This window comes from Geospiza fortis, unplaced genomic scaffold (assembly GCF_000277835.1).
Source record: "Geospiza fortis unplaced genomic scaffold, GeoFor_1.0 scaffold238, whole genome shotgun sequence".
In the NCBI taxonomy this organism is placed as follows: domain Eukaryota; kingdom Metazoa; phylum Chordata; class Aves; order Passeriformes; family Thraupidae; genus Geospiza; species Geospiza fortis.
Genome location: NW_005054727.1, coordinates 24887 through 51499, shown reverse-complemented (window position 1 = coordinate 51499; position 26613 = coordinate 24887). Strand labels below are relative to the sequence as shown.

Here is a 26613-nt window from a genome sequence, read left to right as displayed (position 1 = left end):
TGGCTACCCTCTGAAGCCACAGGGGAGTCGCTGTAGCCTCTCTGCCTTTCTGCCTTGACATGAGCCAACAGCCCCCCCCTGCTTGGTTGGAGTCATAACTACACCAAAGGGAAACTTGCTTAGCAGATGGGAAAAGGCTGTCATTGGGTTTTATTTTTTTTCTTGCTGTTGTTTGTTTTGTCTTGTTTATATATATATATATATAGTCTAGTAAAGAACTATTATTCCTTTTCCCATATCTTTGCCTGGAAGTCCTGTAACTCCAAAGTCATAATAATTTAGAGGGAGAGGGTCATCTTTCCATTCCATGGGGGCTTCCTGCCTTCATTCGCAGACACCTGTCTTTTAAACCAGGACAACGTGCTACTGAAATATCTCTTTACCATCAGGTAACTTTTTCCCATGCAGGGACCTAACCATAGACAAAGCAGCTCTTAACCTTCTCTAACATGTAGTTAATGGCTTACCTTGAAGGCAGATTTTCTAGACAATGAATCATTTGTCTGGCTCATTTTGAAAACTTTCAGCTACTTCTGGGTTCCCTCTCATTCAAATTTATTTTCTTTTTAAAAATCCCAAGCTTCTGAGAGGCTTGAGTCCTCAGGCTTTCAAAATGTTCTATGTAAAACAGTCCCCTGCATGTTGGGGAAGTAACAGAAACTTTAATGGCAAGTATTTTTAATCATATATCCCAAAGTAAATAGTGGTTATCCCAAATAGTGGGGTTTTCTTTTTAATTGTAGCCTTGATATTTTGGAAAAAAATACAAAAATAAGTTGAACATTTGAAATTATGCACATATCATTAAAATTATATTATGTGCATATCGAGGTTAATTAATTACATTCCTTACATTTCTATGGACAATCAATCAGAAGTTACAGGCCTATTTAACAACTGGAATGCTAATTGACAAAAAAATCATACCCCCAGCAGTTTGAATGTGTGATCAGTCATACATTTCTTCTCACTGAAAAACTATTTCTATATGAAAAGTCATTTAATAAAATGTTTTGACTGATAACTGAAAAAAAGTTATCTTTCCCACAGCAGCCCCAACCAAAGCATGTTAAACAAATCTGCATTACTAATACATGTAATTATGAGTGTACATGTTAATATAAACATGGGGGGGGAAATTACAGCATGATAATAATGGGAATTGTGATTTTAGACTTCTATGTCAGTTCACTCAGATTGCATTCTAAAATGCTAATTTATTAACTGCCGTAGTCATTAATGGTTGAGAAGGGTAGAACATTTCTGTGGATAATAAATTCAAAACTGTGATTATTATATGTCAACTAAATCCTACAATGTTCAGCCTTTATGTAATCTTATTAACTGTTATTTTTAAAGTCTTTTTGTCCATTAACATTTTATCAGATGAACATATACATTAACATCTCAGATGCCTCTCTAGTATATACATAGAAAAACACTTAAAAATCCCCAATTCGCATTGAAAAACTTCCTAAAAGTCAATGGCAAGGAAAACTTATTTTCTTCATGATTCAAGTATTTGACACAAAATACTTAAGTTGTTCTGAGGAAGTCAGGACATAAGGAAAAAAATCCTCAGAAATTTAAGCTCCAAGTTACTGAAATTAACATGGACATCCTCTAATTCATTATCTATATTTGTTTGCCTTTCTAAACCCCTCTTCACCGACAGTAAAACAGACTACTTTTCATGATATCTTAAAGCTTAAGACATCTCCTGCCTCATGTCCAAAAGAAGTCCATTACTCTACACAGGCACCTATTTTTAACTTCATCTGCTCCCTTTAATTTTTATCTGCTATATATTTAGCAAATTTTAACTTTATCTGTTTCAAAAATATTGCCATTGTAGTCTTTAAGCGAAGTGAAATACAAAAGAAGTTGTGAAGAAATTATCAATTCATCAAATATGTATTAAAAAAATTAAATTCAGCACAGCTAATGAAGTCTTGAATACTAGTAATAACTGTATTTGCTGTTATAGCTTTTCCTGGTAATAATTCTTACTTTCTCATTGACAATCCTAAAAAAGGTCTATGCACATCACTATATTAAAGTGTTATATGATAAATGAATGAGAACTCCAGCATCCTTTTGAAACAGAGTGGAAATTTAACAGGGTAGAAATCCATTTTGGATTTAGGTGAAATGTGCCATTTTGAATTATTTTGTCTGTAGCTTGCTTTCATAGATGAAATATGCTGTTTTAACTTGTTTAGTCTGTTAACTCTGCTGTGCTCAATACTGCCTGTTCTCACAAAAAAGCCTATGCTCGCAAAACTGCCTCAGCCAAGGAAAAAGAATGCGAACTTCCAAGCTAAAAGGAAGATAAGGGGGGGGCCTTGAACTTTGAAACAAAGACGAGAGCTAAAGCTGAGGCTGCAAGAGACGGACAGGGTGACCAGAGAGTTCTCTCTGTACAAGGACTGATAAAAACTAGTTGCAAGTTGTAACTCGAAACCAGTAAAATGAATACGCATTAACCTATTGTGAAACTCTATGCATATGTACAAGTAAGGGGGATAAAAAAGGTTTGGAAATTCTCAGGGGCATGCATGTCTTTTGGGGGGAACGATCCCCACATGCTGGGATCCCCAGATGCGTCTGGCACTGTAATAAACATACCGGCTTTACAACTTTTGCAAGTTGTGGAGTTAGCTTTTTTTTCTGCAAATCACTTTCCACTTATATTTCAAAACAGTGCATTCATACAAATGCTACTGTCCTCTGAAGAGGTACTCATGCCAGAGCCTTGATTTGGGCAGACAAACTTGCCTAGATGCTAAAACTTGAAAATGAAGCATCAGTGACCATCTGAAGAGAACTCACAGGTCCAACACCCAGAAAAATGTGATTCTCTTGAAACTTCTCATAGACTAAGCAACTGTTGTAGAGCTTTTACTAGGTTATATTGGATTTTGCTCAAGAGAATGAAAAAGTAATTGAAAGACAAAAGAAAAAAATTGTTTTAAATTTTTGTGAAAAAAAGTTTTGTACATATACACAAAATGATCATGAAATATATCTGATATTTTATATATGTCAACTTTAAAAGATCTCAGAAAAGCTTTAGAAGTGTTTATATTGGACTAGATGCACAAATAGCAGGAGGTAGCTCATATTCAAAGGAAAACAAGAGAGAAAATAATGAATTACTGGAACAGTGTTGTCCCCTTCAGTAAGAACAGTAGTCAAATAATGAAAATACTGAAATTTATGGTAATCCCCAGACAGACAGACACAGTTGTGGTCTCTGCTACTGTATCACTTGTTTTATTTCTGTTTACCTTCCAAAACAGAATACTGTAACTAATATAATAATTAAGGGGAAGATGGACAAGTTCAAGAAAATAATGGCTTCCAAAATTCACACCATTCCCAGCTGAAATGTTTAATTAGTCTGAGGACTTCTTTTCTGTCCCTAATCAGATAAGAAAGCTGGAGGAAATTGAAATGGGCATTAATTATTTTGTTTGTTTTCTGATGTTGATGTGAGGGTATTTCAGATCCATTGAATTTCATAAAATAAACATCACATTTATCTTCAGTACTCTGCAGGTGCACAGGGTATGCTTATTGACTGACAAATATAAATATGTCTTATGATCAGAAAACAACATATGGGGCCAACATATGGAGCATAAGCATACATAACATCCATGACTTGGTAAAAATTCAAAATGTTTGGTGTTTATACCAGATGACTCCTTTCTCCCTAAGTTCTCAAAAGACAATTCAGTGTCCATTTTTATTTCCTTATTAAATGTTTCAAATGGCTGGTCAAATTATCAATTCCACTCTTTCTCTTCAATACAATCCCTTTATATGAATCAAAAGCTAGTCTGTATACCTCACCTTTCTCATGCACTTGAGATTCTAAACCCCTAAGCTGCCCTATAGTTGATCTGCCAGTTATGGTACAGACTCAAAAATCTCCCCAAAACCTTGACAAGCTTACATACGATTTCTAAAACAGGCACACTCCAACTGAGCTAAAAAGCATCTAGCAAGAGCTGTATGCTTCCACAAGAGTTAGTTCCATCAGGAAATCAGGATTGAGAAACAAAGCAGAAAGTTTAGATTTTTTTTTAATTCAGAAAAAATATGACAAGACAGAATTTGCAAGAAATTAATTGGCACTTTTAGAACAAACTATCTATTTAATTAGACACTGTGCTGGTTTTTCCTGAGGTATGGTAATTTTCTTCCCAGTGGCTGATATGGGGCTGTGTTTTGGAATTGTGCTGATGTGCTGGTTTAGCACAACCTGTTTTTTGGTAGTGGGGGGGGGGAGCCATAGAACTGGCTTCTGTGAGAAGCTGCTAGAAGCTTCCACCATACCCAACAGAGCCAATCTCTGATGGCTCTGAAGATGAACATGCTGCTGGCATATTAGAGAGGTTGGTAACGCCTCTGTCATGATGTATTTAAGAAGAAAATTTGAAACAGTACAGGCATAGCTTTATCCAAGGGGTGGCAAGGCGTTGCCACTGGGGGCAATCCTGGTGGTGGAGGCTTCTCCTTTTCAGCACCCCACATGAAGAGAGGCATTGAATGGTACTGGCACCACAGTGGCCGGCACCACCTGCATGTTGGCAGCCAGGACGTGTGGCCAGCAGTGGAAACATGGCGAGCGATTCCCCAACCCAGAATCTAGACGAAATCAAATTCTCAGTGCTGCGAGATCCTGCAGAAATCTTTGAACTGGTGGAATTTGTTGGCTATGGTACTTACAAGCAGCAGTTTTTTCCTCCTAGTCAGAGAAAGAGGAGGAAGTAAAGAAGTGGAAAAAGACAGCATGATGGCACCAAGGTCAGTGGAAAGAAAGAGGGGGAGGAGGTGCTCCAAGCATCAGAGTCGAGATTTCTCTGCAAGCCATGTTGAGGACTATAATAAAACAGTCTTCCTGTAATCTATTAAGTCCATGGGGGGATGCAGAGATCTGGTTGCAGCCTGTGGGAAAAGGTGCTCACACTGGAGTGGGTTGATGCTAAAAAAGCTGTAATCCAGTGGGAGACCCAAACAGAGAGACAGGGCTCTTGCTTCCAGAGACAGAGATAGAGAAAGAGGGCCCTTGCTTCCACACTAGAGCAGCTTATCCTTAAAAGACTACACCCCACGGACTAGTGACCCACACAATGGCAGTTTTGGGAAGACTGTTTTGCCTGTGGAAAGGACTCGTGTTACAGCAGCTTGGGTGGGACTGCTATTTGTGAAATTAGAACCATGCTAGAGAAGTTCATTGAGAACTGTGCCCCATGGCAAAGACCCCACAGCATAGCAGAAGAGAGAGACTCCTCTCCCTAAATGAACTGAAGAAAGATCTCGAGTGATGAACTGACCAAACACCCCTGCACCATCTCCCTGTGATGTCGGTGGGAAAGAGGGAGGGGCAGGTCCCAGTCCTTATCTCAACTCATGAGCCCTTCATTATGATTCTTGTGGGTGCCTGCATTATGATGCTTGTGGGTGCCTGGCGTTTTAACCAGTGTCAAACCCCGACAGCTGAACACAAGGTTGATAATATAGAGATGTTTTTGTTATTGCTGAACAGGGCCTACACAGAGCCAAGGCTTTTTCTGCTTTTCATACTGCCAAGCTGTCAAGGAGGCTGGGAGTGCATGGGAAGTTGGGAGGAGACACAGCCATGACAGGTGAAGCAAACTGACCAAAGGGATATTCCAGACCACATGACATCATGCTCAGTATATAAAGTGGGGGGAAGAAGGAGGAAGGGGGGAGGGAGACATTTGGAGTGATGGCATTTGTCTTCCCAAGTCACTGTTATGCATGATAGGGCCCTGCTCTCCTAGAGATGGCTGAACACCTGCCTGTCCATGGGAAACAGTGAATTAATTCCTTGTTTTACTTTGTTTGTGTGTGAGGCTTTTCCTTTCCCTATTAAACTGTCTTTATCTTAGCCCATGAGTTCTCCAGCTTTTACCCTTCTGATTCTCTCTCTGATCCTGCTGATGGGGGAGTAAGCAAGTGGCTGTGTGGGGCTTGGTTGCTGGCTGGGGTTAAACCACAACAGACACATAGAAATCCACTACTCTAGAAAAGTGCTAACACCATGCCACTAAGATTTGAACTATAATGATAGCAGTGGCTAGTCATATTTGACCTACTTTATACATTTTTACAGAAGAAAAGGAAAAGAACAGACAGAAATTCACTTCAGGGATTCAGAGGCATCTCCAATATCAAATTTTGAATACCTCAGAAACAAAATATCATTTTGTTCCTTTGAGCAATTTTTTAATAATGAGAATAGTTTTCCATACGAGTGTATTAGGTTTATGTGGCAAGGTTTTGGTAGACCTGGCAGTTCAGGGATGGCTTCTGAGAGAAGATGCTAGAAGCTGTTCTCATGACAGAGACAGTTCCAGCCAGCTCCAAGACCAAACTGCCACTAGCCAAATCTGGGCCAGCGATGTTGCTAGAGCCTCTGTGCAAACATATTTAAGAAAGGATAAAAAAAACTTCACAATGACAGCTAGAAATGAGAATATGTGACAACTAAAATTATGCAGCCACTAAGATTGGTAAAGGAAGAGGGGAGCTGTTGCTGTAACCGGCTCCCAGCTGGGTAATAATTAGTATTGATGCCATGATTTACAGAAGGCTGATTAATCTCTTTTTATTATATATATTATTATTAAGAAACTTATTGCTTTTATAGACAGTTACAATACACCTAGACTTAATTGGTCCTCCAATCATAACATCATCACCATTGGCGAATTAAGAAACTACCCTTTGGTAAACAAATCTCCATAACACATTCTACATGTTCACAATAACAGGTGCAACAAGCTAAGATAAGATAAGAGTTCTCTTTTTTTTTTTCTCTGATTTTCTCACAGCCTTCCCCAGAAAGGCCTGGGAAAGTTATGTGTTGCTCTCTGAGGCCTCAGAGCTGCTGCCACAGGGAGCAAGTGCTCCAGGCATCTGAACAGAGATTTCCCTGCAGCCCATGAAGGTTAACAGGGGAGCAGATATCCACCTGCAGCCTGTGGAGGACCCCACAATGGACAAGGTAAATGTGCCCTAAAGGAAGCTCCTGGCAGGAATGGTGGCCTGTGGAGAGGAGCCCATGCTGGAGCAGGTTTGTTGGCAGGACCTGTGACCCTGTGGGGGACCCATGCTAGAGCAGTCCATTCCTTAGGGACTTCACCCCACTGAAAAAAAAAACCAAAACAACACTCTGGAGCAGTTTGTGAAGAACTGCAGCCAGTGGGAATGCTCACATTGGAGAAGCTCATGAAGGACTGTCTCCTGTGGGGGGGACCCTATGCTAGAGCAGGACAAGAACATGAAGAGAAAGAAAAGGCAGAAACAAAGTGTTATGAACTGATGGCAACCCCCATTCCCTGTCCCCCTGTGCTGCTCTGAGGGAGGAAGTAGAAAAGTTGGGAATGAAGATGAGCCTGGGAAGAAAGGAGGGGTGGGTGGAAGATTTTTTTAGATTTGTCCTTATTTCTCATTATCCTGCTCTGCTTAATTGGCAATAAATAAAAATAATTTCACCAAGTCAAGTCTGATTTGCCTTTGAAAGTGTGGTGGGTTGACCTTGGCTGGCCTTCAGGTGCCCACCAAGCTGCTCTAACACTCCTCCTCAGCCAGACAGGGGGAAAAATATGACAAAAAGCTTATGAGTTGAAATAGAGACAGGGAGATCACTCACCAGTTATGGTCAGAGGCAAAACAGACTGTTGAGGAGTGGAATTGAGAGTGCCTTGGTGGGCACCTGGTGGCTAGGCCAACCCACCACAAAGAGTTATTTCAGAAACAATTGGTTTGTAATGAATACACTAAATATAGCATGCTGATATAGGTATGTGATCTACTGAATACATACATTAAGAGGCAAAACTAGAAACAAAATACTAGGTGCTACAGGGCTTTTAAAATTTAATTTTTAAATGCAATTAAAAATTTTTAACACAACAAAAGATAATGGCTGAAAGCTAGAGAGAAATGAGCAATATAAGCATATGAGGCCAGAATGTAAATGGTGTAAGTGTCTGACCTTAGTCTCATGGGGATTTTCTGGAAATCCAATGGGGGCTGTATGGGGCTTCCAGGGGCAGAGTAGGACATATGTAATTCTATCTACTGTGCAACACTAAAACTTCTCTCTTTGCCTGGGAAGGGATAGAAACAAGTCATGATGCTTCACAGATATGGAGCAGAACAAATCAGGAGGCAGAGTCTTGGGGGACAGAGGTTAATGAGAGTACAAGACCCCCCAAAATCCTCTAAACTTCTACCCCACTAGTTAATTCATAATTGACCAACATTTTTAATAGTGATAGTACTTGAACATTTGACTGATTAAACAGATTATTTGCCTTCTTGTGTTTGGAAGCCTAGACTGAATGCCTTTTTCACCAAACAAGTCACTGTGTTCAGAAGAAGATTTGAATAAAAATGTCAGACCTGTATAATTAACAGGTCAGAATAGGTGGTTTAATTTTCCAATATAACGTAAAGATCCATGTATCTCTGATTTTTTAATCTGAAGCATTTTGTCCGTTTTAGGATGAATTCAGCTATAAAAACTGTTCTGCCAATTACCAGAGAGGTGAGGAAAAAAGGAAAAAATTCCTTTACCTAGAAAGAGGTTGGCTGTTTGAATAAATAAAATCTTACTTCAAACTATTTTCCAAATCACAACTACTCCAGCTTAAAATAAGGCTATGGAAGCTTACACATTTTTATAATTTTTTTCTCTTAAAAGAACTATCCTTCCTCCAAAATTATACTATCAGGATTTGACCTTACTATTGGCCCTCCTTATTTGTGGCTGTTATTCTTTTTCTCCCACTCCATTATCAAATGGTTTATTTTAGAAAGGTGCCATGCTTTCTTTTCCATCAGGAGAATGCTTAGCACACTGTATTTAGTACCAGGAGTATTCATTAATAAATTCAGAAGTATGAACTAATTAATTAATTCATATTGGCTTTGTTTTTATTTCCATGTACCTTTTGATGCGCACAATCATGACTGAAATAGGATACATTTCTGAGTCAATAGTTCCTATGGATAGTGATGACTGATGAATAACAGTGATTGCAGATCAACCCTAATGCTTGCTAGAAAAAACAACTAATAGGTGAGAATTCCTTCCAGGCGGACAAGCATAATACATTTTTTAATTTAATAACTAAATACACATTTTGACAGTTTTGACATTAGGAAACACTGGTATTACAATGCAAATTTTATCAGAACAATCCTTAAAATATTTACATATAGTAAAAAGTGCAGGGTGATTTAAATTCTATTATTTATAGGAGAGTTAATTTTCTAATTTGTCTTTGCTGTAGCTGCTAGTCCTCTGACATTAACCATTGGTAACCCACCCAGACTCATCGTTCAAGTAGGATACATGTGATATAATTTCAAATTGCTACAATGTATTAATAGAATTATCAGGAAGAGCTAAAATCTTATCAATGTTATGAGTAATTTGCTAGTTACAAAAATGTAATTTTTAAATTAGTGACAGTGAATAAAACAAAATGAAGTTATTGTAAACAATGAAACAGAACTAAATCTTGATATGGCAAAAGTGTCAGAGGTCATAAAAAGCCCATGCCTGGTTCATTTGTCTTCATGTGAAAATTATCCAAGATTATTTAAAAATATTTGAATACACTTGATGAGTATTACATTAAGAAGTAGGTCTGGCTACATATTATTGTGGTCTCTTAAATTGTCTATACAAGTATGAAAAAGAATATTATGATGGTGCAGGTAGAATTAGGATTAAAAGTGAAATGTACCAGGTAAAAAACAAGAAAAAATTGAACTGGTGTGTTGCTCTAGTTTACCTGGTTTATTTAAATCTTCTAGTAAATTTAAAGCAGCATGTATTTGATTTCACAGTTTAAGCTGAACTGTTTAGGTTTCAATTGATTATTGCTTGTATGAGTTTAACCCTATCGATCAAGAGCCTTAATTAAAGATGTCAAGAACTAATTAGAGTTCTCAAGACTGGTGGCAACCCTTGCTGCAGTAATCCTGCCCTGGTGGAATTCACAGTCTTGAGGGATATGGGCCAGGTGAAGAGTAGAGTCAGGACTTTGAATTTTAAGAGAGCAAAATTTCAGTTGTTTAAGGAATTAGTGGATGGGACTCCCTGGGAAACTGCCCTCAGGGATAAAGGAGCTGAACAGAGTCGGCAGCTCTTCAAGGACATTATTCTTAGAGCACAAGAGCTCTCGATTCCCACATGCAAGAGATCAGGCAAGGAAGGCAGGAAACCAGAATGGCCTAGTAAGGACCTCCTGGTCAAACCTAAAGTACAAGAAGGAAATGCACAGGCTGTGGAAACAGGGACGTGGAAACAGGGACATGGAAACATGGAAAAAATATAGGGATGCTGCCCGAATGCATAGGGATGGGATCAGGAAAGCTAAGGCACAGCTGGTACTGAATTTGGCAAGGGATGAGAAGAATGAGAAGGGCTTCTACAGGTACATTGGCCAGAAAAGAAAGATTAAAGAAAATGTATTCTCTTCTCCAGCCTGATAAATAGCACAGGAGAACTGGTGACAACTGACATGGAAAAGGCTTAGGTACTCAACAATTTTTTTTGCCTCAGATTTCAATGAAAATCTCTCTTCCCACATATCTAAAGCCCCGAACCTCAAGATAGTAAATGGAGGAAAGAAGTCCCTCCTATCATAGGAGAAGATCAGTTCATGACCACCAGAGGAACTTGAGTGCACACAAGTCCATGGGACCCAACAAGATGCATGCCAGGGTCCTGAGGGAATTGGCTGATACAGTTGCCAAGTCATTCTGCGTTATATTTGTTATGGCAGTCAGGAAATTACCCAGGTGACAGGAAAAAGGGAAACATTGTACCCATTTTTAAAAAAGGTAAAAAGGGGGACCCTGGAAACAACAGACCAGTCAACCTCACCTCCAGCCTAGTAAGATCATGAAACATATTGTCCTGAAAAGTATTGAGTCCAGTATTATTTAGCTTATTCATCAATAACTTGGATGAAGGGATAGAGTGCCTTCACTGCAGGTTTGCTGACCATACAAAACTGTGAGGAGTGGCAGATACTCCAGAGTGTTATGCTGGCATTCAGAAGGATCTCAACAGACTTGATAATGGGACCCAGGAAAATGCTAAAGATAGATTCTAAAAATGTTAGGCTTTGTGTTTTCTCAGATCACTGCACCTGCATAAGCAGTATGATAAATGATATAATCGTTAGATGTGATGATTGTTTAGTAATTAAATATAATTATTATATAATCATAGGAAGAATCATGAGAAACTATGTTGGAAACTTAGGGGGGGGCTATGCTTAGCTGAAATCTATCTATACAATAGAACAATATAAGTTTAATAATTAACATGAAAGTTATATAACGATAGAATATAAAAGCATGTTAACCTCGAATGTATGTCGAAATCAGATTTGAGGTGAAAACACCCCTGATTTCCAGAGCTCTTAATAAAAGCACCAACATATGATCATTTCGTGGTTATATGTTTCCGAACGCTAACAGACTGGAGACATGGGCAGAGAAGAACTGTCTGAAATTCAACAAAGGCCAGTGCACAGTCTTGCACCTGGTGAGGAATAACCCCAGGCACCAGTACAGGCTGGGGGTGTCCTGCTGGAAAGCAGCTCTGCAGAGAAGGACCTGGGGATCCTGGTGAACAACAAGCTGCCCATGAGCCAGCAGTACCGTTGTGGCCAAGAAGGCAAATGGTATCTTGGGGTGCATTGGGAAGAGCATTGCCAGCAGATGGAGGGAGGTGATCCTGCCCCTTTACTCAGCCCTGGTTAGGCCTCACCTGGAGTGCTGTGTCCAGTTCTGGGCTCCTCAGTACAAGAGAGACATAGAGATCCTTGACCAAGTCCAGTGGAGGGATATAAAGATGATTAGAAGACTGGAGCAACTCACTTATGAGTAAATGCTCAGGAAGCTGGGCCTGTTCAGCTTGGAGAAGAGATGACTGAGGTGATCTTACCAATGTATATAAGTATCTAAAGGGAGGGTGTCAAGAGGATGGGGCCAGGCTCTTCTTGGTGGTGCTGAGCAATAAGATGAGAATCAACAGGCAGAAACTGGAACACAGGAAGTTCCAACTGAACATTAGGAAGAACTTTACTGTGCAGGTGACTGAGCATTGGAAGAGGTTGCCCAGAGAGATTGTGGAGTCTCCTTCCCTGGAGATATTCAAGAACTGTCTGGATACAATCCTAAATAATGTATTCTAGGGCCCTTGCTTGAGCAGATAGGTTGGACTAGTCAACCTCCAGTGGTCCCTTCCAACTTACCCACTCCATGATTCTGCATATGTCAAAATGTGGAAAACAAGGAGGTGATTAGCGACACAGCCAACATGACTTCAAAGGCAAATTATGTCTGACTAATCTAGTGGTCTTCTACAATAGAGTGACTGCATCAGTGGAAAAGGGAAGAGTTATGGATGTCATCTACCTGGACTTCTGTAAGGCCTTTGAAATGGTCCCCCAAAACATTCTGGCCACTAAATTGGAGAGATATGGGTTTCATCAATGGACTGTTAGATGGATAAGGAATTTGGATGGCCATGTCTCAAGAGTTACAGTCAATGGCTCCATGTCCAAATGGAGATCAGTGACTAATGGTGTCCCTCTGGGGTTCATACTGGGATCAATACTGTTTAATATCTTCATCAACGTAACACACAGTGGGACTGAGTGAACCCTCAGCAAGATTCCAGATGACACTAAACTGAGTGATTCAGTTGGTTTGCTATGTAGCATCCAGAGGGACCTTGACAGGCTTGAGGAGTGGGCCCATGCAAATCTCATGAAGTTCCCCAAGGACAAGTGCAAAGTACTGGACCTGGGTCAGAGCAATCCCCAGTATCAATATCAGTATCAATATAGACTAGGGAATGAGCAGATTGAGGGCAGCTCTGCGGAGAAGGACTTGGGGATGCACTGGTGGACGAAGAACTGGCTATGAGCTGGCAATGTGCACTTGCAGCACAGAAAGACAATCACATCCTGGGTTGAATGAAAAAAAGCATGGTCAGCAGGTCAAATGAGGTAATTCTCCTTCCCTACTTCACTCCTGTGAGACCCCACTTAGAGTACTGCATTCAACTCTGAGGTGCCCAGCACAAGAAAAACTTGTTAGAGTGGTTCCAGAGGAGGGACACAAAGATGATTAGAGGGCTGGAACACCTTTCCTATGAGGAAAGACTGGGAGAGTTGGGGATTTTCAGCCTGGAGAAGAGAAGGCTCTAGGTAGTCTTTCAATACTTAGAGGGCTTATAAAAAAGACAGGGACAAAATTTCTAGTAGGGCCTGTAGCAGTAGGACAAGGGGTGAACACTGAAAGAGGGTAGGTTTTGATTAGACATAAGAAAGTGTTTACAATGAGGGTGGTGAGACACTGAAACAGATTGCACAGAGAAGTTGTGGATGCCCCATACCTGGAAGTGTTCAAGGTCAGATTGGTCAGGTCTTTGAGCAACCTGATCTAGTGTAAGATGTCCCTGCCCATACTGTGATCAGTTTTGGGCCCCTTACTACAAGAAAGACATTGAGGTACAAAGAAGGACGAGGAAGCTGGTGAAGGGTCTGGAGAGTAAGTCATATGAGAAGCGGGGCTGAGGAAGCTGGGATTGTTTAGCCTGGAGAAGAGACAGCTCAGGGAAGACCTTATCACTCTCTACAACTACCTGAAAGGAGGTTGTAGCAAGATTTTCAGTCTTATCCACATTCTTATGCATGCAAGCATCCCCAGTGAACTGCACTGGTTTTGGCTGGGATAGTTAATTTTCTTCACAGTAGCTGGAATGGGGCTGTGTTTTGGATTTGTGCTGAAAACAGTGTTGATAACACAGGGATGTTTTAGTTATTTCTGAGCAGGGCTTACACAGAGTCAAGGCCTTTTCTGCTTCTCACACTGCCCCACCAGTGAGTAGGCTGGGGGTAGACAAGAAGTTGGGAGGGAACACAGCTGGGACAGCTAAACCTAACTGACCAAAGGGATATTCCATACCATATGATGTCACAGTCAGCAATAAAACTAGGGGAGACATTGGCAGGGGGGCCACTGCTTGGAGCCTGACTGGGCAGCTGGACTGGCTCCATTGGTTGGTGAGCAATTGCTTTCATTTGCATCACTTGTCTTTCTTGGATTTTATTTGCATTCTCTGATATTTCTTTCTTTTCCTTATAATTTTTTTATTCCTATCAGTATTATCACTATTGTTTCCATTTTAAAATTAACAAACTGTTTTTATGTCAACCCATGAGTTTTCTCCTTTTTATTCTTCTGATTCTCTTCCCCATCCCACTGGGTGAGAGTGAGTGTCTGTATGGTGCTTAGTTGCCAGCTAGGATTAAACCATGACAGCACTATACTATTTACATGTACAGAGTTAAACTAAATGTAAATATTTGCAAGACAAAGTCATGTATTACTGATTCTGCCAACATAATATGCTTTTTGCTACAGAAACATGTCAGCATGCCAGAACATCATAGTGATTAAGAAATATCCCCAAAGATTTAACATAGTTCTGAAGTACTTACTGTAGCTGGGGAGGCCCGTGTTGTATGAGTCACTGAATGACCAGAATTTTCCATTGAATTGCCAATCAGATAGGTCCCTCCTGAGTTGCTAATGAGCTGTCCTCCTGCAACACCCATCTGAATCCCTCCGGTGCCCACCATACTATGAGAGGAGACCACTGTAGTTGCCTGTGCAGAACTTCCTTCGAAGTAATTTCCCCCAGTGTTTTGGCTATACATCTGGGTTTCCGTGTAAGGATAAGTTGTTCGACTTCAGGAAAAGAAAATAAAAGAAGTAATAGTTATTTATTTGAATTAAGTGAGGGAAACATCATTGTAGAAAAGAGTGTACAGTTGCTACAACCAAACTTAACAAGATTGGCAAAAAACCCCCACATCTACACAAAATAACATTTCATATGTCAAAGTACCGAGTAATTAACTTGGACTCACTGTTAAAATAAGTATTCATTAAACTTAAGAGAAAATGATTTTAGCCCCATCTGAAGATGGGTGGAGAAAAGTATGACAAAAATTGAAGATATGAGAGGAAGATCTCATTCAAGTATTAATATATTATACAGTAATTAAAAACTGTTTTAACTTTTAAAATCCTCCAGTCAAAGCTGGATTTTTATTTATATGACATTTATTTTGTATACTGTTTTCAGCTGGAATAGAAGTAATTTTCTTCGTAGAAGTTGATACAGTGCTGTGTTTTGGATTTAGGATGAGAATAATGTTGATAACATACTGATGTTTTAGTTGTTGCTATGTGATGCTTATACTAAGTCAAGGACTTTTCAGCTTCTCATGTCCAGCCAGCAAGAAGGCTGGGGGTGCACAAGAAGCTAGGCGGGGGCACAGCCAGGACATCTGACCCAAACTGACAAAAAGGATATTCCATGTGTGAGCTCACAGCCCAGGAAGCCAATCACATCCTGGACTGCATCAAAAGGAGAATTGGCAGCAGGTTGAAGGAGGTGATTCTCTCCCTCTACTCATCTCTTTTGAGACCTCATCTGGAGTATTGAGTACAGTTCTGGTGCCCCCAACGTAAGAAGGACATGGAACTGTTGGAGCAAATCCAGAGGAAGGTCATGAAGTTGATAGGAGGACTGGAGCACCTCCCCTACAAATACAGGCTGAGAAAGTTGGGGCTATTCAGCCTGGAGAAGAAAAGGTTCTGTGAAGACCTCATAGTAACCTTCCAGTACCTGAAGGGACCTACAGGGAAGCTGGAGAGGGACTCTTCATCAGGAACTGTAGTGATAGGACAAGGAGTAATGGGTACAAACTGAAAGAGAAATTTAGGTTAGACATAAGAAAGAAATTCTTTACTGTAAGGGTAGTGAGACACTGGAACAGGTTGCCCAGGGAGGTTGTAGATGCCCCAAACCTGGCAGTATTCAAGGCCAGGTTGGATGAGGCCCTGAGCAACCTGATCTAGTGGGTGGTGTCCCTGCCCATGGCAGGATACTTGGGACTAGATGATGTTTAAGGCCCCTCCTCCCAGCCCTTAACATTCTATGATGTCATGCTCAGCATATAAACTGGGAGAAGTTTGCCAGGGGGCTGGAATCACAGCTCAGGGATGGGCTGGGCATCAGACAGCAAGTGGTGAGCCATTGAATTTTGCATAATTTGTTTTGTATATTCTATTTTTTTCTCTTCCTTTTTTATCTTAGTAAACTTTCTTTATCTCAACCCATAAGGTTTGCTATTCATAAAATCACTGAATCATAGAATCATCAAGGTTGAAAAAGACCTTTAAGATCATCAAATCCAGCTGTCAACCTCAACAACTGTCAAGTCCAACCATTAAACCATTTTTCCCAGTTCTCTTCCCAATCCCACTGTAGGGAGGGAGGAGTGAATGAACAGCTGTGTGGTGCTTAGTTGCTGGCAGGGGTTAAACCACAACAACTGTGTACATTACAAAACTGTGAGAAACAACTGCTCACTCTAAAAATTTTAAAAGGTTTATTAAACCTTAACAAAAATACAACAAAAGGACTAAATAAGGAAAACCAGGTCTGGGAGCCTCCCTCATGGCTGCCTTCTTCTTTGCCATTTATTGGTGGAGACTGCTTTCTTGTAACTTGATTGGAGGTCCGGTGTTGCCATGCCGCACCCCCTAAGCAACAAGCTTTTCCATTCTCAACTGCCCCATGCAAGGGGCACATGCACACGCCTTTTTTCTACCTGTCCTAGATAACCCAGGCTGTCTGATGACAACAATACAAAGGGGGGAAAAGGGGACTATGGGGAGAACAGAGGACATCTAAACAACAAACTACAATAACATAACTATACATCAATAAAGCTTCTCTTAATATTCACACAATATTCATCCCTTAATTGCAAGTGCAAATAATCTCATTATCCATCTATAACAAAACTGTAAACATGACAAAAAATGTCAGCCAAGAGGGTCCTATATACAGGAACCCTATAAATGCTTTGCTTTGATTTCAAATTCACTGAAATTCTCTGTCTGAAGCTTGAAATTCTGAGCTCATTTGTATTTTAAGACAGTTAGTTCAGTAGACTGAAATTTTAAATTGGACAGCAATATGTACAGTGTTATTATGAAAAAGAAGGAAAAACTAAAATAGAACTACAATTTGTGAAAGGATTTGTGAAGGGAGTAGAAAAGTCAAAGGAACAGCAGCAATTTTACACAATTCTTTCCAACTATTAAACATTTGGGCCTCATTAACCAGGTAATCTTTGTGGGAGGTTAGAATGTTGGTTTTTTTTCTTTTTCTCTCAGGAAATTTTCTCCCATTTGTTGCTATGAGATATTAATGACTGGTACTTAAGAGACACAAAAGAAGTGTCCAAGGTGGGGGGAAGGGGTGCAGCTGGCTGCAGCCCCTTAGCCAGGGGCTTTTCTCTTGGGAAGGGCAGAGATACTGTGAGATTTTGGCTGGGGGTAAGGGGCTGGGCTCAGCTCCAAGCTCTCTCTCGCTCTCGGGACCAGAGGGGAGATAGGCTGCAGTCGCTGTGGGAAGAATTCACCACCACTGCAAAGTTCCATCTCCTACTATTTTTTCCTACCGTGAGTTTTGGGTTACTCTCCTGGCAGCTGAGTGAAAGGACTCTGTGTACACTATTGTCAATTCGGTAGTAAATTACATTGATTCCTAATCTATACTATTTCTTTGCTAGCTATAATATAGGTACCTTTATGTCGTGCACTGTTTTATGTAATCTACTAGTAGTTCTTTTAGTTTATACTGTGAAGTAACTCTGTTTAAGGCCTTTTGTCTGTTACCTCATATCTATTCAATAAATAACTCATTTTACAATAGACCTAATTGACCATTCTTAAGAACTTGGGAGCTAGTGATTTAGGTGAGGGTCACTTAAGTAGAGCTGCTGCCAAAAATCTGAGCCTAAGGCAGGGCTTAACTAAAGCTCTCACTCCATCCAAAACAGTCTCACCAGAGTGGAGTAAAGGGGTAGAATCACCTCCCTCAACTTTTGATGCAGCCCAAGGACACAGTTGGCTTTCTGGGCTGCAAGCACACATTGCCAGCTCATGTTCAGTCTCTCATCCACCAGCACCCTCAAGTCCTTCTCAGCAGGGCTGCTCTCAATCAGTTCATCCCCCAGTCTATATTAACACCAGGGTTCACCAGGACCCAGGTGCAGCACCAGCACTTGTTAAATCTTATGAGGTTCTCATGGGCCTGGTTCTCAAGCTTGTCCAGGTTCCTCTGGATGGCATCCCATTCTTCAGGTGTGTCAACTGCACCACTCATCTTGGTGTCATCTGCAATTCTGCTGAGGGTGTACTCGATCCCTTTGTCTGTCATTGATGAAGATACTAAATAACACTGGTCCCAATATAGATCCCTGAAGGATACCACTTGTCACTGATGTCCATCAGGACTCTGAACCATTGACCACGACCCTTTGGATGCAACTGTCCAACCAATTCCTTATCCACCTAACAGTGCACCCACTGAATCCATCTATCCAATTTAGAGAGAAAGATATGGAAGACCATGTCAAAGGCTTTACTGATGCCAAACTGATTCTTTGCTCTTTTTTTAAAAAATATATTATCTGTATTTTTTAAATATATTCTCTGTATTTTTTACACATATATTTGTAGCTCTGTAGTCTATTATTGTATTTGTAGTTAGCTCCAGTATTTTTTCCCTAGACTGATAGGCAGAAATACAAAACACATTCCAGAGACTCCAAGCTGGGGGTCCAAGGCTCCTTTCCTATCTTGGTTCTTCCTGGGAACCAAGGTTGAAACCAGCTCTTCGAGACACATTTTCATAAATAGAGTTTAGTCCCTATCTAGAGGAGGGGGAATTCGAAAAAGGGTTGAACTGGGGGGGGGGAATTACCTCACCAGTTATGCTTCTAATTGGGGATTCTTGTCAGATATGCTAATTTTCAAAACCTATAAAAATTGTATATGCATTATGCTGTGTGTGCATCTTCGGTGTTTCCCACCTACCCAATTGTGCACCAAAGGATCTTTATAAAGGTAACCCCTTTTTATCACCCTGTGTCTGGCTCATGATTTTAGGGCCAGCGAAAAGGCATCATTACAGAAGTCCAAATAAATGTCATCTGTAGCCCTTCCCTTGTTCACTGATGGAGTCACTCCATCATAGAAGGCCACTAGGTTGGTCAGGCAGTACTTGCTCTCAGGGAAGCCATGCTGACTGTCCCAAATGACCTCCCTGTCCTCCATGTGCTTTAGCATTGCTTCTAAGAAATAATATTTTTTTTACTCTAAGGGTGGTCAAATGTGTATTTGGTCTGGCTGAACTGGAATTCATTTTCCCATAGCAGCCCTCCCAGTGCTGTGCTTTGCATTGGGAGCTGAAAAGGTGTTGATAACACACCAGTGTTTTGGCTGCTGCTGAGCAGTGCTGGCACAGCATCAGTGCTGTCTCTCCAACATCCTCTCCCCAACATCAAGGGGCTGGGAGTGGGCAAGATCCTGGGAGGGGACACAACCAGGGGCTGACCCAAATTAACCAAAGGGATATTTCATACCATATAATGTCAGCTTAAATATAAAAGCTAAAGGAGGGAGGAAGAATGGTGGGCATTTGTTATTTATGTTTGCCTTCCAGATCAACCACTTCATGTGCCGAAGCCCTGCTTCCTGGGAAGTGTCTAAACATCACTCATTATAGAGAATAAACTTTTTTTTTTCTCTGCTCATGTTCCTGCAAACTTTTGCTTTTACTTCAGTAAGCTGCCTTATCTCAAACTTATCTCACCTCATCTCAACTTGTTTTCCATCTTATTTTCTCTCCCCTGTCTCACTGGGAAGGAGAGTTATAAGGTGGCTTGGTGGGCACCTGGCATTTAACCAAAGTCAACCCACTACAACATGTTCATCCTGTTCGTTTCTCATACTGAGTGCATTGGTGTACAAGCATTTCAGCTATGCTCCTGATCCCTAAATCTAAATGTAAACATTGCCTCTTTCAGTTTAAAACTATTGCCCCTTGTCCTGTCAGTACAAGCTCTGGCAAAAAGTGCCTCTCTGTCCCCTTTATATATAGAAAGGCTGCAATAAGATCTCCCCAAAGCCTTCTCTTCTCTAGGCTGAACTACATCAACTCTCATAATCTTTCCTCTTACGAGAGGTGTTCCAGCCCTCTAATCATCTTTGTGGCTCTCCTCTGGACTTTCTGTAACAGAACTGGATGTTGCACTCCAGGTGGGGGTATCATGAGAGTGAAGTAGAGGGGGAGAATTCACCTTCCTCAAACTGCTGGCCACACTGCCTTTTATGCAGCCCAGGATGTGATTGGTTTTCTGGGCTGCAAGCGCACATTGCCAGCCCATGGCAAATTTTTCATTTGCTAGTATATCCCCAAGTCCTTCCCTTCAGGGCTGCTCTCAATCTATTCATCCCTAGTCTGTACTGATACTGGGGATTGCCCTGATCCAGGTGCAGGACCTTGCACTTGGCCTTGGTGAACTTCATGAGGTTTGCATGGGCCCACTCCTCTCTAGCCTGTCAAGATCCCTCTTGATGGCATCCCATTCCTTCCCTTTTCCTGTCTGTTACCCATGTTGCATGCATTGCTACAGAGGCACTTTAGTGGGCCTATTGACCTTGTCAGCTTTTTAGAGGAACACAATCTAATTTCTTTGTTGCATTTCACAGTTGTCTCTCTGTTGGTTTCTAACACATGAGCAGCCTCTGGTTCTTTTGTCTGGATGGCAAATGGATCCTTCAGTGCCTTTCAGTAAGGAATCTTTAAGATTCACAGAGCATCCACTATTGCCCAAAAAAGTATAAAACTAGTGCAGATATTCTTCTACCCCCTTTGAACTGGGCAGGGAGAGTGGGGGGGATGTGCACTAGACAATCTTCAGAGCTTTCTTGATATATGTGCAGGCAATATCTTTGTCCCAAGAAGTCTGTCCCTGATTCCACCTTCTGTGTACTTTCTTTTTGTGTTTGATTTCAGTTTGGAGCTCCATTTACTTGGGTGGTGGTGGCTGTTCCCCAGCCAGTTCGAACCATGGGAAGCCAATGCCAGCAGCAGCAATGGCGGTAGTGGCAGAAGTACTATTTGCTGTGTGCTGAGAAGAGTGTGATACTTATGAAGTCCTGGAGGGTGTTTGAGGAGCTTTCTGGGCCCCCAATACCCTTGGGCTCTGTGTGTGTAGGGACTGGCTAGCAGTCAACAGGTCTCATAAGAGGGGCATGAGAGAGTTGGGTGGTCTCTGCCGTTGGTGCAGCCAGTTCAAACCACAGGAATCCACATGTAACTGGCCCCTAGGAAGTGCAAGTGACCAGGGTGTGGTGCTGTAGGGAACAGTGCCTGAGAGGAATGGTGCAAGAGATTGTGCAGCAGTTCAAGCAGAAGGGTGCATAAGGAAGGCAGCACATCCTACTAGTTGTTGGACTGCTGCTTGCTCTTCTAACACAGTCTTATGCTGCAGCCCCAATGGTCACCCCAAATAGCTGTTAGCTGTGCAAGCCTATCCAGCAACTTGATGTCTCCAGAAAATTATAGGTCCTTATTAGGCAGTGTTTTGAAGTTGTTGAAAGCATGGTGGTAGAGACCAGATGAGGGCTGAACTCTGCAGCAGGCAGGAATTGGCTGTCTAGCCAGGCTAGCCTGGAATGAGTGGAGGTAGCCACCCAGACAGAGCTTCCTATCAGGGAAGCTGCCATCCAGGTGGAGGGCTATAAAGACTGCACCTCATGCTCCTGAGTAGAGGAGATGCAGGAGAAGTCACTAGGTTATGCTGTATTAGGGAGGGGTGTGAAGACCCACTCTTAAGGGGAAGGGAGCACCTAAGATTCATAAATGCTCGTGTTCGAAAGGAATGACCAAAGTCAGAGGCTCTGCAAACAATGAGAAAATTTTATTAGTAAATTACACACTTGGCACGGAAATCAGTATGTTAGTCCCTGGCCTACTATATAAGCACAAAGCAGTGGGTTTTGGATAAAGGGGTGGGGTGAAAGGAAAGACAGAAAGGAAAAGATTAAAGAGGGGGAGAGAAAATGAAAGAGAAAAAAATAGATCACCAGTCCTGGTTTCAGCATCAATCCAGCAGTGTTGCTCCGGCTGATGAGATGTCCAGTATCCTGGGGGCTCTGCCTGGGCTTGGGGGGTGGGTACATTTTTATGGATAGGTTTCTCTGCCCTGAAGACAGGTTTCTCGGTTTCTATGCAAATTAATTCTCATGCACAGTCCATTCTTTCAGACCTTTCTGGAAATGGGCCAGAGGGCTTCGGGGGGGTCTTTGGTGGTCTTAATCTCCCCCGATAATCCATGCCCACTTCTTGGCCTCATTCCTGTGGTTGCACTGTACTGTGTTGTGCTTATCTTCAGGAACTACAACAAGGATGTTTATCCCAGAAAAGTGCTGTCCTACCTCTGCATGGCCCCCCTTCTCAAGCCAAACCTTGTTTTTTCTCACGGCAGCCAGTCCTTGGTTGGCTCCACAGCCATCTGGTTATCAGTGTTTGAGACATACACATTATCCCCTTATCTTCTGGGAATCAAGAGCTCAAAGGGTCTCACGTCGGACTGCTGTTCATAATGTTGTTGGAGAATGAGCTTTAGTCATAATAAATTTCCATCCTGAATGCAATCTGAGTCAGTAACTTTCTTTGAAGGTCCAATAACAAAAATATTATTCCACTTGGGTTGTTATTCAGGCAAGAACAATAAGTTTCCAAGGCTGTTTGTTAAAAAACAGAAATCACAGAATAAGCTGAGTTGTTAGTTCCTGGGAACAGACAGTGTTTTTCATAAGCTCAAGAGGGGCTTAGTCCAAGAGCAGTTAGTCAAGACCAAGGCCTAATGAGCATTTTTCAGATCATACCGTAGCCTGAGCAGGGGGGCAGTAGGATGCATCCCATGACTAAAGTCACCTTCTCTGAGCCTTTACAAGGGGGAACAAGAAACAGAGTACTATTTGAGATGTTGCAAGAATAAATACTAGGACCCCATGGCACTGACCTCCAAGGACTACCAGAGAAAGAGCTGCAGTGCAAAACAGACAGCACCTTGGAGGAGGCACCATGGTCTTTGGTGAACCATGGAAACAGGATATTGCTTCACTACCCTTCCTTGTATGTACCAACCAGCAAAAGATATGAAGCCTTGGTAGTGGGCAAAACCAATGGGCAAGATTCACAGGGAGAAACTGCAACAGCAGGGCATACTAAAAGCTGCAAAAGAAAGCAGCAAGTGCTAAGAGTGGGTGAGAAGCATAGAGGCACCCATCTGCCAGCCTGATATACAGTCAAGGGAAGTTTTCTGCTTGCCAGGAGCCAAGATCCAGGATGTCACAGAGAAACTGCCACAACTGGCTAAAAGTGCAGATTACTATCCACCACTTCTTTTCCACATGGGCACCAATGACATGGTAAGGCATTGTCTGGACAAGATCAAGCAGGATTTGAAAGCACTGGGGCTTCAAGTGAAAGGGACAGGTGTCCAAGTGATCTTCTCCTTTGTCTTGCCAGTCAGGGATAGGGGTGCAGGCAGAAGTCAATGCATCATGCAGATCAATATCTGGTTTTGTGGATGGTGTTGCCGCCTGGGCTTTGGTTTCTGTGGTCACAGGATTTTCTTCAATGAATACAGCCTATTGGGAAGAGTTGGAATCTACTGATCTAGAAGAGGTGGGACAATCTTCGCCAACATATTGACTGACTTAGTAAATTGTGCTTTAAACTAATAAACTTGAGAGGACAAGAAAGGATTCTTCAGGTATGTCAGACAGAAAGGAAGGTAAAAGATTATGTACCCTCCCTCCCCCTCCCAGTAAGCAAGGCTGGCAGATGGGTAAGAACAGACAAGAAGGCTGAGGTACTCAACAAAATTTTTACCACAGTCTTTGATGGCAACCTCTCCCACACATCTTGAGTAGATGGACTGCAAGATAGGAGACTAGGGGAGCAAAGTCCATCCCACTGATCATGTTTGTGACCACTTGAAGAAACTGAACAGATTTGAGTCTATGGGACTTTATGAGATGAATCACAGTCCTGAGGGAATTGGCTGATGTATTTGCAAAGCCATTCCCCATGATATTTGAAAAGATGTGGAGGTCAAGTGAAGTCCTAGGTGACTGGAAACAGTGAAATATTGCACCCATTTAAAAAAGGGTAGAAAGGAAGACCCTGGGAACTACTAGCCTATCAGCCTCATCTCTGTGCCGGGGAATATTATGGAACAGATCCTCCTAGAAGCTGTGCTAAGGCACATGGAGGACAGGGAGGTGATTAGGGACAGCCAGTATGGCTTCACCAAGGGCAAGTACTGCCTGACCAACCTAGTGGCCTTCTATGATGGAGTGACACCCTCAGTGGACAAGGGAAGGACTACAGATGTAATTTATCTGGAATTCTGTAAAGCCTTTGACATGATCCCCTACAACATCCTTCTCTCTAAATTGAAGAGAGATGGATTCAATGGGTGGACTGTTAGGTGGATGAGGAATTGGTTGGATGGTCTCATCCAGAGGGTAGTAGTTAATAGCTCAATATTCACATGAAGATCAATAATGAGTGGTGTCTCTCAGAGGTGTCATTTGGGACCAGTGTTATTTAATATCTTCATCAACGACATAGACAATGGGACTGAGCACAGCCTCAGCAAGTTTGCAGATAACACCAAGGTGAGCGGTGCAGTTGACAAGCTGGAGGGAAGGGATGCCATCAAAGGCAAACTTGACAGGCTAGAGAGGTGGGCCTGTGCAAACCTCAAGAATTTCTATGAGGCCACATGCAAGGTCCTGCACCTGTGTGACGGAATACCATGCAAATATACAGGGCGGGTGGAGAATGGATCGAGAGCAGCCATGATGATAAGGACTTGGGGATGTTGGCTGATAAGAAGATGAACATGACCTGGTAGTCATAGAATCACAGAATCATTAAAGTTGAAAAAGACCTCCAAGATCATCAAGTCCAACCTTTGACTTAATACCACCATGTCAACTAAGCCATATTGTAAAGTGCATGTCTACTCATTTTTTTAACACTTCCAGGGATGGTGAATCCACCATTTCCCTGGGGAGCCTTTTCCAATGTTTAACCACTCTTTCAGTGAATAAATTTTTCCTAATATCCAACCTGAACCTCCCCTGGTGCAACCTGAGGCCATTTCCCCTTGTACTGTCACTGATTGACTGAGTGAAGAGGCCAACTTCCACCTCACTACAACTTCCTTTCAGGTGGAGATTGATAAGGTGTCCCCTGAGCCTCCTTTCTCCTGACTAAACAACCCCAGTTCCCTCAGCTGGTCCTCATAAAACTCATGCCTTAGACTCCTCACCAGCTTTGTTGGCCTCCTTTGGACATGTTCCAACATCTCAATGTCCTTCCATGTCCTTCCTGTAGTGAGGGGCCCAAAACTGGACACAGTATTTGAGGTGTGGCCTTGCCAGTGCCAAGTACAAAGGGACAATCACTTCCCTGATCCTGTTGGCCACACTATTTCTGATACAGGCCAGGATGCCATTGACCTTCTTGGCATTCTGGGCACACTGATGGCTCATGTTCAGCTGGCAGTTGACCAACACCTCCAGGTCCTTTTCTGCCAGGCAGCTTTCCAGTCACTTTTCCTCAAGCATGTAGTGTTGCATGGGGTTGTTGTGAACCAGGTGCAAGACCTTGTGGAGTGCTCCTATTCCAAAGAGGCGGGAATTTAGTTTTGTCTTCCTTGTGTTGCTAAGAACTCCTCCCTTGACCCAAATCCTAAACTCTACCCCTGCGATGCCCTATAAAAACCCCACGACCCTGCCTTTGCTCAGTCTTTTAGTCTTTGTCTCCCCCCTCATCTCCGGGGGTAATAAATGGATTCTCGAGCTTTATGAAATGAAGACCTGTCTCTTTTTTGTTCCCATGCTTGGCACCAGCAGCTGCACTCTCCCTGGACACAATGAACTCTGTTGCAACGCGACTCAACAAATGGTGGAGAATGTGGGCAACCAGTGAGGACAGCATGACCAGCACCCTGTAAGTCACCTGCTGAAGGCTACACCTCGCAGGATTCCCACCTTAAAAAGGAAGACTCAAGAGTACCATGGCAAGAGGCCAGGTTGAAAGTGACCTTAAAAACATGGGGGTAAAAGGCTTCTGGGGAAGGGAATTCCCAGTAAGGGGACCAGCTTACTGGGACCGGGTGATGGGACTGACATCTACCATCACTCAGCGAGATGTTTATGAATGGTTTAAATTTTTTCATTTTTCATGGAAGGGGGTTTTTAAGAGCTACAAGCAGCTAGTCTGCCTGCAAAAAGGACCATTCTACTGACTCTTGTCAACTTTCCCAACACGTCTGCTGCAGCTTATGGATGGTAAAGCTCTGGGGGCTACTTATAAATGGCTATGGAAGATTACATGCAGTGCATCGATGCCCTAGATGAGTGGTTCCCCCTCCTGTGAACCCCCACGATTTTCAGTTTCTGTGAAGCTGCCCATATCTTTCCTTACCCTTTTGTTCCTAGAAGTGCAGCAAGGAGTGAAAACTGCCAGGATGGCATGGAGTTGCTACCGCCTCTCTGTCACCCCCTGTCCCTCTC

General features: G+C 42.2%; 1 protein-coding gene across 1 annotated transcript in view; it reads right to left on the bottom strand.

Moving 5' to 3' along the window:
- The window catches only part of LOC102040691 (transcription factor RFX3), a 121856-nt gene that overhangs the window by 84304 nt on the left and 10939 nt on the right, over positions 1-26613 (bottom strand). Inside the window, exon 2 of the mRNA XM_031065287.1 lies at positions 14580-14829. Within this exon, the coding sequence (XP_030921147.1) occupies positions 14580-14798 (219 nt within the window). The 5' untranslated portion in view covers positions 14799-14829. The remainder of the gene's footprint in view (positions 1-14579; positions 14830-26613) is intronic.